A 14,188-nucleotide genomic window follows, 5' to 3' on the forward strand; every position below is an offset into this window, starting at 1 on the left:
ACAATGTAAATAGGACCGTATTTTTATGTTGCAGATCTTTTAGTTGTCTCATTAAAGGAGTTATTTTTAACAACAAAATCTCTCTTTTTTTAAAAATGTAAATAGCATGTTATAGAAGGGTCCAGACACGTTTTTTATAAACTTACCCCAAACAGCAAATCACTTCCTCATCCTTGTTGTGTAGTATGGGGCCCTGAAAAAACATGAACAAAGGCTCCAAAAACACCCAAATACATCCTTTTAGAAACAGCAAAGCTCTCAGTATAGTGATGCAGGTCTTTAGATATACACATGAAATTGTCATTCCACGTACATAACATAGCTCAGTAGAAGTATTATTTGATCGTTTTATTACTCATCTTTATCAAGGGTGCCAACAATTTTTGACCCGACTGTATGTAAATGTTGACAAACTACCAGCCAAACCTGGGGCACATGCAGTAGTGAAATGTTGTCAACGTTCAGATTGAAATGTGCTATGTAGAACAAGCATGCCTCTCTTACAGGAATCACGTTGGCTATTCATGGAATTCTATTTAAGGATTTCTGCGACGTTCACTGTATGAACACATTGTTAATCAACAGGGGATTGGTTGAGTTGTTTCATGAAGGCGTCCTTCTCCACTCCTCTGTCATAGCCAGTACACTATAAAAATGTGGGGTTCAACAAGGGTTCTTCTAAGATCGTCAAAGTTCTTTGAAGAACCTTAAAGTTCTTGGCACTAAATGGCCCACAAAAGGTTCTTCCAAGAACCCCATAGGAGGTGGGGTTCATCAAGGAACCTCTTTAGTTGGTGGGGGTTCTTGCAGGAACCTAACTGCCCAACTGAAACGTTTCGATTTGAAAGGACAGCAGGTGCAGGCACTTAACAGAAAAATGTAAAGATCTCTTCAATTTATGGTAAGGTTTGTCCCTTGTATTATCTAAATTGATATTGTTTTATGATGATACCATCTATCTTTTCATATTTGTGCAAATCTTTCTAAAACAAAAAATTGACAATTCAATGGATATCAATCAACAATGAGGCAAGAATATGTAGGCTATAAGAATATGTTGAAGGCTAGCTGTATTGGGTGCAGACGACTGAACTGCTCACTTTTGTGTCTGTGTCTGCAGGTATACAGACGAGGAGGCATACAAAGCTATTGTTATTGGTATGTTATGCAGATCACATTTACCATCCTCCTCCCTTACCTCTTCAATGAATATCCCATAGGCCTCTACATTATGGACAAGATATGTGTATGAAAACCATTATAAAAACAGTTTTTTTCATTCACATCCACCACAAAATCCAAGGTTTGAATACAGTCATGTGCATGTTTTGTTAATTATCTGTATTATTACTATTTTTGGGATTCACAGACTTCACCCTCCCTACACCACTGATGAATATAACAGGAAACCTGTTCGATCACCATGCACTGCAAAAATCATTCTGGCTATGGATAAGGAGAACATCAACACACTAACATCCACATGCCAGAGGATATACCCATTGGACTTGGGGCTCTGCTGGGAGTTTACCTCATATTTGGATTTGTTTATTCTGCTTTGCCACTAAAATTATAATAAACACTGAGAACTAAAATATTGTGTTATTGTTATGCTTATTATTATTATTAATAATAATAATAATAATAATAATAGGGGAGGGGGTGGTATTTCAAAAATTAACCCCAAAAGGTTCTTCAAAAGGTTCTTTGAGGATCCATTAAAAGGGTTTCTTTGAAGAACCCTTGTAAAGGGTTCTTTGAATAACTTATTGGGGTTCCCCCACAGTTTCAATTAGAAGAACCCCTAAAGGATACTCCAGGAACCTTTTCCTTTTAGAGTGTAGACATCTCCAGAGCTAATGGAGGGTTTCTTGATGAAAACGGTAGCAGTCAACCCTGCGGGACAAAGTCATCCAAACATAATTAGTAATAACCAAATACCCAAATGAAACAAACTCAAGGTTGGTTCAATACCACCAAAGACAACACCGCACACCTCTTATTTTTTAATAGGAGTAAATAATACAGTGAAAATCAGTTGGTAAAACATTTAATCAACAACGATTGTGGTCGAGAGAAATTCCAGTTAGATCTTAGAACACTTGACAGTTTTTGAAATCTCAAATTTCTCTACATTGTGAACCCTGTATATATTAATTAAATAACCTTAAATCGACTTAAATTAATATTGACAGGCTGTATCTATGTACAATATACAATATATAACGTCACATCACCAGTGCATAATTACAGTCATGTTCTTCATAAAAATTGTGACATAAGTCTTTGTGATCCAATCTCACAAAACATCAAATAAATAAGGCGAACAATAGGTGAGCTAAAAGTGAACGAAGTGTCCTGGACTATGTGGTCCGTTAAGAATCGGGAGTTACCGAGACTCTTGTGATGTTCTGTCCACTACAAGAGAATAAATCCTTGTTCAGAACTCAAACCCGCAACTTTCTATGCCCTTATAACACGAATTCCCCTTTCTAATCCCAATCTTTGTTCTAAGAATAGTATGTTGATCTATCCCAGAATTGCAATAAAGAAGCTGAGGAAGTCCGTATCAAACATATACAGTAGAATCGGGGGGCAAACGCTTGGGGGATACAAGCTGGTGTGCTGGCTGTGATTGGCAAGACGTAATCATGGGTAAGTGCAGCTGGCTGCTTCCACTAGCCCTAGTTGTCGTCATGTGATACAACGAGCCCCACTAAAGACAGGATAGATAGCACACTGAATACACGCCCTCCTCCAGGGCGCTCTCTCTGGGTGTGAGAATGCAGGGCTTGTGCATGTAGGCTGAGAGATGAAGAGCAGAGGACGGAGAGAGTGAAAGAGAAAGAAACAGAGAGCGAGCGAGAAAAGGAGGGAAAGAAAGTAGAGCAGTAGACCTGAGGGAGTAGAGCTGGACCGCAGGGGGTAAAGCTGCGTTTCTTCAGGGTTTCCTTCACCTCTACGAGTCCTTGCTTCCGCTCCAACTAGACTGGAGCATTCTGTACCACTTTCTGCTGCTTCCAGTGACGACAGACAAACAGCCTTTCTCCCACAAGCCTCTCTACTGACAACTGTATACTACTATATACTTTATCATTACAGCTCATGACCGTTTTTGTAAACGCATCTCGAAGTTCAAAGACAAGTATTCTCATGTATCGTCAACATTGTTATCATGATGGTGTTCTACAAACATTATTACTTATTTAAATGCTTGCCTTGAACAATACCCATTGCCTTAAATAAGTGACAGTACAAGGATAGGGTTCTATTCTCATACAAGACATTACAACGGAGTGTCTCAGAGTAGGAGTGCTGATCTAGGATGAGGAACCTCCTGTCCATGTCTTCATTATGATCTTAAAGACAAAACAAATCCTAGATCAGACCTCCTATTCTGAGACACTTTATGAATACAGGCCCTGATGCATCCTCCCAGTTTCTGATATCCACTTATAAAAACTGTCAAGTGTAGACAGACATGTCTGTTCTTACTAAAGACTGTAAAAGCTATTTTTGACCCACACTTTCACTGTACAAAATATGTGTGTCTATAATGATAAAAAGCATGCAATTACTAAAAGGTTAAAGGACCGGTGTTGTCAAAAACGTGTTTTTCCTGTGTTTTATATATATTTCCAGACTATGAGGCTGGAATAATACAGGGAAATTGTGAAAATGATGATAATGCCCTTTCAGTGTAAGAGCTGTTTGAAAACACTGCCTGAAATCTCTGCCTGTTTTGGGTGAGATGGAGTTTTGACCTGCCTGGTGACATCACCAGGCGGTAAATTAGTTAATAGACCAATAAAAAAAGAGTTACAAACCTCTCTGCCAACAACAGCTAGTTTTCAGTTTTCACCTCCCAACTCAGACCATTCTCAGACCTAGCTTGAGAAATTGCTCTTTGCTAAGAAACTATTTTTGTTTCATATTGACCGTTTTAATTAAAAACAATCACAGTAAGGTACTTAATTGTTACCCATAAATTATTTGATATTGAAATAAAAACAGCTGCATTGGACCTTTAATGAATGAAACTCCCTAAAATGGGCCTGTCTGTATGTGTAAAAAATCTGAGTTGGGATCATTGACTGCAGGATTTGGCGATACAAGAAGGATGCACTTACACTATATATACACAAAAGTATGTGGACACCCCTTCAAAATGAGTGGATTTGGCTATTTCAGCCACACTGTAGCTGACAGGTGTATAAAATCGAGCACACAGCCATGCAATCTCCATAGACAAACACTGGCAGTAGAATGGCCTTACTGAAGAGCTCAGTGACGTTCAACCGTCATAGGATGCCACCTTTCCAACAAGTCAGTTCGTCAAATTTCTGCCCTGCTACAGCTGCCCCGGTCAACTGTAAGTGTGGTTATTGTGAAGTGGAAACGTCTAGGAGCAACAACGGCTCAGCCGCGAAGTGGCAGGCCACACAAGCTCACAGAACGGGACCGGCGAGTGCTGAAGCGCGTAGTGCGTAAAAATAATCTGTACTCGGTTGCAACACTCACTACAACTGCCTCTGGAAGCAACTTCAGCACAATAACTGTTCGTCTGGAGCTTCATTCAAATGGGTTTCCAGGCCGAACAGTCGCACACAAGCCTAAAATTATCATGCGCAATGCCAAGCGTCGGCTGGAGTGTTGTAAAGCTCGCCGCCATTGGACTCTGGAGCAGTGGAAACGCATTCTCTGGAGTGATGAATCATGCTTCACCATCTGGCAGTCCGATGGACAAATCTGGGTTTGGCGGATGCCAGGAGAACACTACCTGCCCCAATGCATAGTGCCAACTGTAAAGTTTGGTGGAGGAGGAATAATGGTCTGGGGCTGTTTTTCATGTTTCGGGCTAGGCCCCTTAGTTAAAGTGAAGGGAAATCTTTATGCTACAGCATACAATGACATTCTAGACGATTCTGTGCTTCCAACTTTGTGGCAACAGTTTGGGGAAGGCCCTTTCCTGTTTCAGCATGACATTGCCCTCGTGCACAAAGCGAGGTCCATACAGAAATGGTATGTCGAGATCGGTATGGAAGAACTTGACTGGCCTGCACAGAGCCCTGACCTCAACTCCATCGAACACCTTTGGGATGAATTGGAACGCCGACTGCGAGCCAGGCCTAATCGCCCAACATCAGTGCCCGACCTCACTAATGCTCTTGTGGATGAATGGAAGCAAGTCTGCGACTAGGCCTGCTTTCCCAGAAGAATGGAGGCTGTTATAGCAGCAAAGGGGGGACCAACTCCATATTGATGCCCATGATTTTGGAATGAGATGTTCGATGAGCAGGTGTTCACATACTTTTGGTAATGTAGTGTATGTTGGTCACATTGTCAGTGCAATGAGCAGCATGGGTTGGTCATGATCAGCTATGCTAATGGAGCTACAACTCTCACATTAGTTAATTCCCTATGGGGCTAGAGTGTGTGTGTGTGTGTGTGTGTGTGTGTGTGTGTGTGTGTGTGTGTGTGTGTGTGTGTGGACATTAGCACCTCTAAGCAAACGCTCAACGTTCAGTGCTAATCTAACGTGATAGATGGACGAGTGCCTTGTTAATGCTGGCAGGCTGACTGACTGGTGTGTGTTCAAGTGAGCACATCTATCAGCCTAAAATGTCAACATGGTTAAATGCACAGAACCAAAAGAACCACATATAGACATGTACCTACCGAGGTCCTGTGTTTGGAGGTTTGGTTGGATGACAGTGTAACACACAATATGTGTTTAAGAAGAAGAGAAGCAAATGTCCCAATGATGTGATCTAGATCGTTTTTAAAGTATCTGTTATAGCAAACTCTGATCAGGAGGAGCTAGGGTTGAGAGAATGAGATGTAAGAAATGGGTTGGATTTGAGGTGAAGGGAAGATGCTTTGGAGTTTTGACACTGATTGTTGTATAAATTCCAGAGATTACTTTCACTTCCATGATGCAGAAGGTGATGTGTCCATTCAATTATATGTTTAGCGTATATGGGGAAAGTGAAAGGTGCGTGTGTGTTTGTGTGTGTGTGCGTGCGGCCCGCGCCTCAGCCGTCGTGCTGGGCCAGGGCCTGCAGTTCGGCAGTGTGGAGCGAGTGCTGCAGGAAGACGTTCTTGCGGCTGTACATGTGCAGGGACAGCGGTCCTCTGGGGGGCTGGCCTAGGCGGCCTGTGAAGGAGGAAGATGAGGTGGTGGTGGAGGAGGGAGGAGGAGGCTGGCGGGGGCTCGGCACGGGGGCTCTCTCGCTGTCTGAGGAGAGGCAGCTGCGGCAGGGGCTGCCTCGACTCTGGAGGCTGGAGCTGCTGCCCCCCACCACCCGGGGGATCTGGCTGGCCGGATATTCGCTTTTCCTGAGAGCCCCTGCCTCTGATGATGAGGACAGAGCTTCTTCTGGTCTCTTGGGGGGCCCTGCAGGATCCCTGTCTCCCCCGGGCCCACTGGAGGATAGGGGTGGGGCTGGGGTTTGGGTTAGGGCTGGGCAGTGGCGCTCATCACTGGCAGTTGAGCGCTCGGCCGCCATGCGACTATATTGGTCCACGTTGAGAGACCGGGCCGCCCTTCTGTCCCTTGCGCTGCCACTGTTTTGGCTTGTTGCTCGGCTTGGATGGATGGTCTGCGAAATGAGAGAAAGAGTCAGAGAAAAAGGGAGAGAGAGAAAGACAAAAGTTAAAAAACACAAACACCAACGGTGACATTTTGACGAGGCGCTGTTCCCGGAGCTTTGTCTAATTGTTTCTTGATCAACTGGAACCTCGTGCTGTAAAGAAGGAGAACAAGAAGCAGCCTCAGTCTCTCCAGCACACAGTGGGGAGGTGGCACACAAATCAACATGGCACTAAGGAGAGAGAGAGACACCTGTTCCTCTCTTATGCAACACCGCGCTGTTACTTCACTACACAACGCTACAGTACAGCCACGCAACAAAGAAACGCATGTACGCGGTCAGCATTGACAAATCCAAATCAGACACTCCGGAAAATGTTTGACTAACTAAACCCAATCTGAGTCGACGGGAGGGTACATAGGAAATGAACCGAGTCGACAGCCAAAAAGTAAAGGAAAATTACTTACCATGTTTGTTTCAAATCTATGAGCAGGGCAATCTAATTACGAGGAGCAAAGCTAATGCAATAACTTGAGGTGCAAATGGAAATTGAATCCAACGTGCTCGCACAATGTTATATCACCGTGTGATTCTATCACAGAGGGAAACAGATGGAGACAGAACGGGCTTATCGGGACGGAGGAACGGAGCGTTAACGCTTCATGTTTGTTCCCATCATTAGTTAGGCAGAAATAGTACTCCACATAAAATGGACACAAAAATAAGAGGCAAAAGAACAGTGTGTTATAATAAAGTGACCGTTTCTTTATCCTGAGATGTTTGAACTGACATTGAAAAGACAAATTCTGTTGAGCAAAAAGGTGTGTGTGTATGTGACTGTGTGTTTCCCCAGGTGTGTGGTTTGGACAGGGCTGATAGAAGGAGTGGAGGAGTGAAGGTGTAGCCAAAGAGGGGAGCAGGTTGACGTTTATTGTCATGAGTCTTGTCCTGGAGGCAGAACTGAGCGATTTCTTCTTCGATAGGCATTAGGGTTAGCAGTGTGGTTAAGGTTAGGTTTAACATCTGATTTTATGACTTTCTGGCTGTGCCAGCTAGTGACCACTCTGCAGAGCTGCCTCCAGAACAAGATTCATGACGGAAAAACGCTAACCTCCCTCCAGCTGATTATATGCAGAAGTGGAGACGCAACACAATTGTATCACTTTTCTCCCCTGGTCGAGCCCGCCACAGCACAGCATGCCCACACACACTACAATGGCACACACAGGCGAAACAGCTCCCCGGAACACAATCAGATAGGTGATAGAGCTGCATGCTGCACAGTCTTTTGTTCTTTTCTCAGTTTGACTGAACACAGTCAGTCAGAGATACAGCAGCACAATACAGAACTGTCAGTGATACTAATGCAGTGTTTTCCTTAAGTACATGGAGTAGCCAGCCAATTAGGGATAAAGTAGCCGGACAGGATGTTCCGGACTGTCTAGGGGGGTCTGGGGGAACATTCAATGTCGTCTTGGTAAGCATCTCCAGTGTATATTTGGCCTTGTGTTTTATGTTATTGTCCTGCTGAAAGGTGAATTTGTCTCCCACGTCTTTGTGGTTCAATATGTGCTTGAAATTCACTACTTGAAGGAGTGAGCCGGTGTCTGGTGTAAAGCAGACTGAACCAGGGTTTTCCTCTAGCATTTTGCCTGTGCTTAGCTCCATTCCGTTTATTTTTTATCCTGAAAACCTCCCCAGTCCTTAACGATTACAAGCATACCCATAACATGATGCAGCCACCACTGTGCTTGAAAATATGGAGAGTGGTACTCAGTAATGTGTTGTATTGGATTTGCCCCAAACATAACACTTTGTATTTAGGAACAAAAAGCCAATTGCTTTGCCAAATCTTTTGCAGTATTACTTTAGTGCCTTGTTGCAAACAGGATGCATGTTTTGTTATGTTTTTTATTCTGTATAGGCTTCCTTCTTTTCACTCTGTCAATTATGTTAGTATTGTGGAGTAACTACAATGTTGTTTATCCATCCTCAGTTCTCATATAACAGCCATTAAACTCTAACTGTTTTAAAGTCACCATTGGCCTCCTTCCTCCCCGGCAGCTGAGTTAGGAAGAACGCCTGTATCTTTGTAGTCACTGGGTGTATTGATACACTTTGATATAAACCATGAGGCCAATAGTGTATCAATGTGTAATTAATAACTTCACCATGCTCAAAGAGATATTCAATGTCTGATTTACAAAATGTTACCCATCTACCAATAGGTGCCCTTCTTTGCGAGGCATTGGAAAACCTTCCTGGTCTTTGTGATTGAATCTGTGTTTGAAAAAGGCCATTGACACAAAATCTCAATTTAATCCAACAAAATGTGGAAAAAGTCAAAGGGTGTGAATACTTTCTGAAGGCACTGTATTTACAATTTTACTGCAATATATGAATTGCCACAATGATGTTTGTTCTTCAAATTATGTAGTGTATTGGCTCTGTGGCTGTGGACACAGACTGCCCAAGCTCATCTCCCTGCTCTAAAAAATACAAATACACACTGATATATTCCTCTATTTCACTGGTCAAATTGGACAAAATTATATAAAGTTAAATCACATACTCTATAAATAAAATATCTATATTGCAAATTTCTATTTAAAATGGCATATACACTGAACAAAAATAAGTTCATAAGGAAATCAGTCAAGTGAAATAAAGTCATTAGGCCCTAATCTATGGATTTCACGACTGGGAATACAGATATGCATATGTTGGTCACAGATACCTTAAAGAAAAGGTAGGGGCGTGGATCAGACAACCAGTCAGTATCTGTCTGGTGTGACCACCATCATGCAGCGTGACACATCTTGGCATAGAGTTGATCAGGCTGTTGATTGTGGCCTGTGGAATGTTGTCCCACTCCTCTTCAATGGCTGTGTGAAGTTGCTGGATATTGGAACACGCTGTCGTACACGTCGATCCAGAGCATCCCAAACATGATCAATGGGTGAGTCTGGTGAGTATGCAGGCCATGGAAGAACTGGGACATTTTGAGCTTCCAGGAATTGTGTACAGATCCTTGCGACATGGGGCCGTGCATTATCATGCTGAAACACGAGGTGATTCGTTGTCCATAGCTTATGCCTCCCCATACCATAACCCCACACCCCATACCATAACCCCACTCTGTTCACAACGTTGACATCAGTAAACCGTTCACCCACACAACGCCTTACACACTGTCTGCCATCTGCCCGGTATAGTTGAAACCGGGATTCATCCGTGAAGAGCACACTTCTCCAGCGTGTCAGTGGCTATCAAAAGGTGAGCATTTGCCCATTGAAGTCTGTTACGATGCAGAACTTGCAGTCAGGTCTAGACCCTGGTGAGGATGAGGAGCACGCAGATGAGCTTCCCTGAGACAATTTGTGCAGAAATTATTCGGTTGTGCAAACCCATAGTTTCATCAGCTTTCTGGGTGGCTGGTCTCAGACGATCCCGCAGTTGAAGAAGCCGGATGTGGAGGTCTTGGGCTAGCGTGGTCTGTGGTTGTGAGGCCAGTTCGATGCCAAATTCTCTAAAACGACGTTGAACATTCAGTGCTCTGGCAAAAGCTCTGGTGTACATTCCTGCAGTCAGCATGTCAATTGCTGACTGCAGGAATGTACATTGGTACATTCCTGCATTGGTCCATGCTGTCACAGTCACTAGCCCATTTAAGCTTAATATCCTTGTCATCTATCGCCCTCCAGGTTCCCTTGGAGAGTTCATCAATGAGCTTGACGCCTTGATAAGTTCCTTTCCTGAGGATGGCTCACCCCTCACAGTTCTGGGGGATTTCAACCTCCCTACGTCTACATTTGACTCATTTCTCTCTGCCTCCTTCTTTCCACTCCTCTCCTCTTTTGACCTCAACCTCTCACCGTCCCCCCCTACTCACAAGGCCTCATCTTTACTAGATGCTGTTCTTCTACTAATCTCACTGCAACTCCCCTCCATGTCTCCGACCACTACTTTGTATCCTTTTCTCTCTCGCTCTCCTCCAACACTACTCACTCTGCCCCTACACAGATGGTAATGCGCCGTCGCAACCTTCGCTCTCTCTCTCCCGCTACTCTCTCCTCTTCCATCCTATCATCTCTTCCCTCTGCTCAATCCTTCTCCCTCCAATCTCCTGATTCTGCCTCCTCAACCCTCCTCTCCTCCCTTTCTGCATCCTTTGACTCTCTATGTCCCCTATCCTCCCGGCCGGCTCGGTCCTCCCCTCCAGCTCCGTGGCTTGATGACTCATTGCGAGCTCACAGAACAGAGCTCCGGGCAGCTGAGCGGAAATGGAAGAAAACTAGACTACCTGCGGACCTGGCATCTTTTCACTCCCTCCTCTCTACATTTTCTTCATCTGTTTCTGCTGCTAAGGCCACTTTCTACCACTCTAAATTCCAAGCATCTGCCTCTAACCCTAGGAAGCTCTTTGCCACATTCTCCTCCCTGCTGAATCCTCCTCCCCCCCCCCCTCTTCCCTCTCTGTGGATGACTTCGTCAACCATTTTGAAAAGAAGGTTGACGACATCCGATCCTCGTTTGTTAAGTCAAATGACACTGCTGGTCCTGCTCACACTGCCCTACCCTATGCTTTGACTTCTTTCTCCCCTCTCTCTCCAGATAAAATCTTGCGACTTCTGACGGCAGGCCGCCCAACAACCTGCCCGCTTGACCCTATCCCCTCCTCTCTTCTCCAGACCATCTCCGGTGACCTTCTCCCTTACCTCACCTCGCTGATCAACTCATCCTTGACCGCTGGCTATGTCCCTTCCGTCTTCAAGAGAGCGAGAGTTGCACCCCTTCTCAAAAAACCAACACTCGATCCCTCTGATGTCAACAACTACAGACCAGTATCCCTTCTTTCTTTTCTCTCCAAAACTATTGAGCGTGCCGTCTTTAGCCAACTCTCTTGCTATCTCTCTCAGAATGACCTTCTTGATCCAAACCAGTCAGGTTTCAAGACTGGTCATTCAACTGAGACTGCTCTTCTCTGTGTCACGGAGGCTCTCCCGCACTGCTAAAGCTAACTCTCTCTCCTCTGCTCTTGTCCTTCTAGACCTGTCTGCTGCCTTTGATACTGTGAACCATCAGATCCTCCTCTCCACCCTCTCCGAGCTGGGCATCTCCGGCACGGCTCACTCTTGGATTGCGTCCTACCTGACCGGTCGCTCCTACCAAGTGGCGTGGCGAGAAGCTGTCTCCGCACCACGTGCTCTCACCACTGGTATCCCCCAGGGCTCAGTTCTAGGCCCTCTCCTATTCTCCCTATACACCAAGTCACTTGGCTCTGTCATATCCTCACATGGCCTCTCCTATCATTGCTACGCTGACGACACACAACTAATCTTCTCCTTTCCCCCTTCTGATAACCAGGTGGCGAATCGCATCTCTGCATGTCTGGCAGACATATCAGTATGGATGACGGATCACCACCTCAAGCTGAACCTTGGCAAGACGGAGCTGCTCTTCCTCCCGGGGAAGGACTGCCTGTTCCATGATCTCGCCATCACGGTTGACAACTCCGTTGTGTCCTCCTCCCAGAGTGTGAAGAGCCTTGGCGTGACCCTGGACAACACCCTGTCGTTCTCCGCTAACATCAAGGCGGTGACCCGATCCTGTAGGTTCATGCTCTACAACATTCGGAGAGTACGACCCTGCCTTACACAGGAAGCGGCACAGGTCCTAATACTGCAACTCGCTGTTGGCTGGGCTCCCTGCCTGTGCCATTAAACCCCTACAACTCATCCAGAATGCCGCAGCCCGTCTGGTGTTCAACCTTCCCAAGTTCTCTCACGTCACCCCGCTCCTCCGCACACTCCACTGGCTTCCAGTTGAAGCTCGCATCTGCTACAAGACCATGGTGCTTGCCTACAGAGCTGTGAGGGGAACGGCACCTCCGTACCTTCAGGCTCTGATCAGTCCCTACACCCAAACGAGGGCATTGCGTTCATCCACCTCTGGCCTGCTGGCTCCCCTACCTCTGCGGAAGCATAGTTCCCGCTCAGCCCAGTCAAAACTGTTCGCTGCTCTGGCACCCCAATGGTGGAACAAGCTCCCTCACGACGCCAGGACAGCGGAGTCACTCACCACCTTCCGGAGACATTTGAAACCCCACCTCTTTAAGGAATACCTGGGATAGGATAAAGTAATCCTTCTACCCCCCCCCCTTACCCCAACCCAAACCCCAACCCAAAAACAAAACAAAAATCATTGTAAAGTGGTGATCCCACTGGCTATAAGGTGAATGCACCTATTTGTAAGTCGCTCTGGATAAGAGCGTCTGCTAAATGACGTAAATGTAAATGTAAATTGTACAATTCCTCAAACTTGAGACATCTGTGGCATTGTGTTGTGAGACAAAACTGCACATTTTAGAGTGGCCTTTTATTGTCCCCAGCACAAGGTGCACCTGTGTAATGATCATGCTGTTAAATCAGCTTCTTGATATGTTAGGTGGATGGATTATCTTGGCAAAGGAGAAATGCTCACTAACAGGTATGTAAACAGAGAAATACATTTTTTTGTGCGTATGGAACATTTCTGGGATCTTTTTTTCAGCTGATGAAACCTGGGACAAACACTTTACATGTTGCGTTTATATTTTTGTTCAGTGTATTTAAAAACATATTTTTTACAGTTAAATAACTGATGGAAATTTCAACAAGTGTTTGCAACTCTTTGTAAATTGCAGTGTCATTTTTCCAAAAATACTTGCTTAGCAACTGACCTACAGATTTCTTCTTGAAGAATCCGAGTCTGCTAACTTCCACCAGCTTCCTGTTATTAAGCATGGAAAATTAAGCAGGTGTTAAACATTGGCTTTGCTACACAGTAAGCAGCAGTTGATTACTCCATTGTCGACACTAATCAAATCAGTTGGCCTATATCAATATCTGTAATAATACCATATAAGTATCATTAGCGTTTAGAACCTTCAATCTGTTTTATTATATTTTACTATGTATTCATAATTATTAAAAATTATTATTAGGAATTTTTATTTGTTTCTATTACAAAGTAAGTCATTGCCCTTTTAAAACACCATTGCCCCTTTAAGAGCTCTGTTGCGCAGCTGCGCCCAAACCATGCTTGAAACTCCGGTTGTAATTGCATTTTTAAAACGATGCCACGCGCACAATTGTAGGAGTTGAGAAATAAACATGGCAGCACTGGAAATCTGGGATCCCCCTCTTAACAAATGCCATCAAAACTGGTGTCAAAAATGTTTTCCCCACGATTGCTTTAAGAATCGTTGTGCATTGACTACTTGTCAGAATGCCCGTTTCTCCCCCTATGGCACTCGTAACTTGAAAGTGCCTCGAGAGGAATATTTATCTTGCATAGAATGAACAAAAAGCCGACTTGGCAAATAGGTAAACTATTCTACTATGATTTTCTGTTTGTTACTAATTTTGTTGGCAGAGGAAAAGTAAATGTGGACAGTTCTAGCATATTCAACGTGCGCCTCTGCAGAAATATTTGTTCATGTTTCATATTATTTTAAATTAAAAGAAGCCTAGTCAATTTATGAAGTGGAAAACACAGTGATTCTACAGTCCAGCTGGGCAGAGCAGTCATTCATGTGTTCCCTAAAACCAGCT

The 14,188-nt window shown here is 44.4% G+C and overlaps 1 protein-coding gene across 3 annotated transcripts in view; it reads right to left on the reverse strand.

The window, feature by feature from the left end:
• Positions 1-5,259: 5,259 nt before the first annotated feature.
• The window catches only part of LOC121587504 (serine-rich coiled-coil domain-containing protein 1), a 97,473-nt gene continuing 88,544 nt past the window's right edge, over positions 5,260-14,188 (reverse strand). The window contains exon 10 of one of the 3 annotated variants that reach the window (XM_041904496.2): positions 5,260-6,602. In XM_041904496.2, coding sequence (XP_041760430.1) covers positions 6,036-6,602 — 567 coding nt within the window. In that variant the 3' untranslated portion in view covers positions 5,260-6,035. The remainder of the gene's footprint in view (positions 6,603-14,188) is intronic. The other 2 variants (XM_041904497.2, XM_041904498.2) reach the window with 2 other exon arrangements.

Source organism: Coregonus clupeaformis, chromosome 18 (genome assembly GCF_020615455.1).
Source record: "Coregonus clupeaformis isolate EN_2021a chromosome 18, ASM2061545v1, whole genome shotgun sequence".
Classification (NCBI taxonomy): Eukaryota; Metazoa; Chordata; class Actinopteri; order Salmoniformes; family Salmonidae; genus Coregonus; species Coregonus clupeaformis.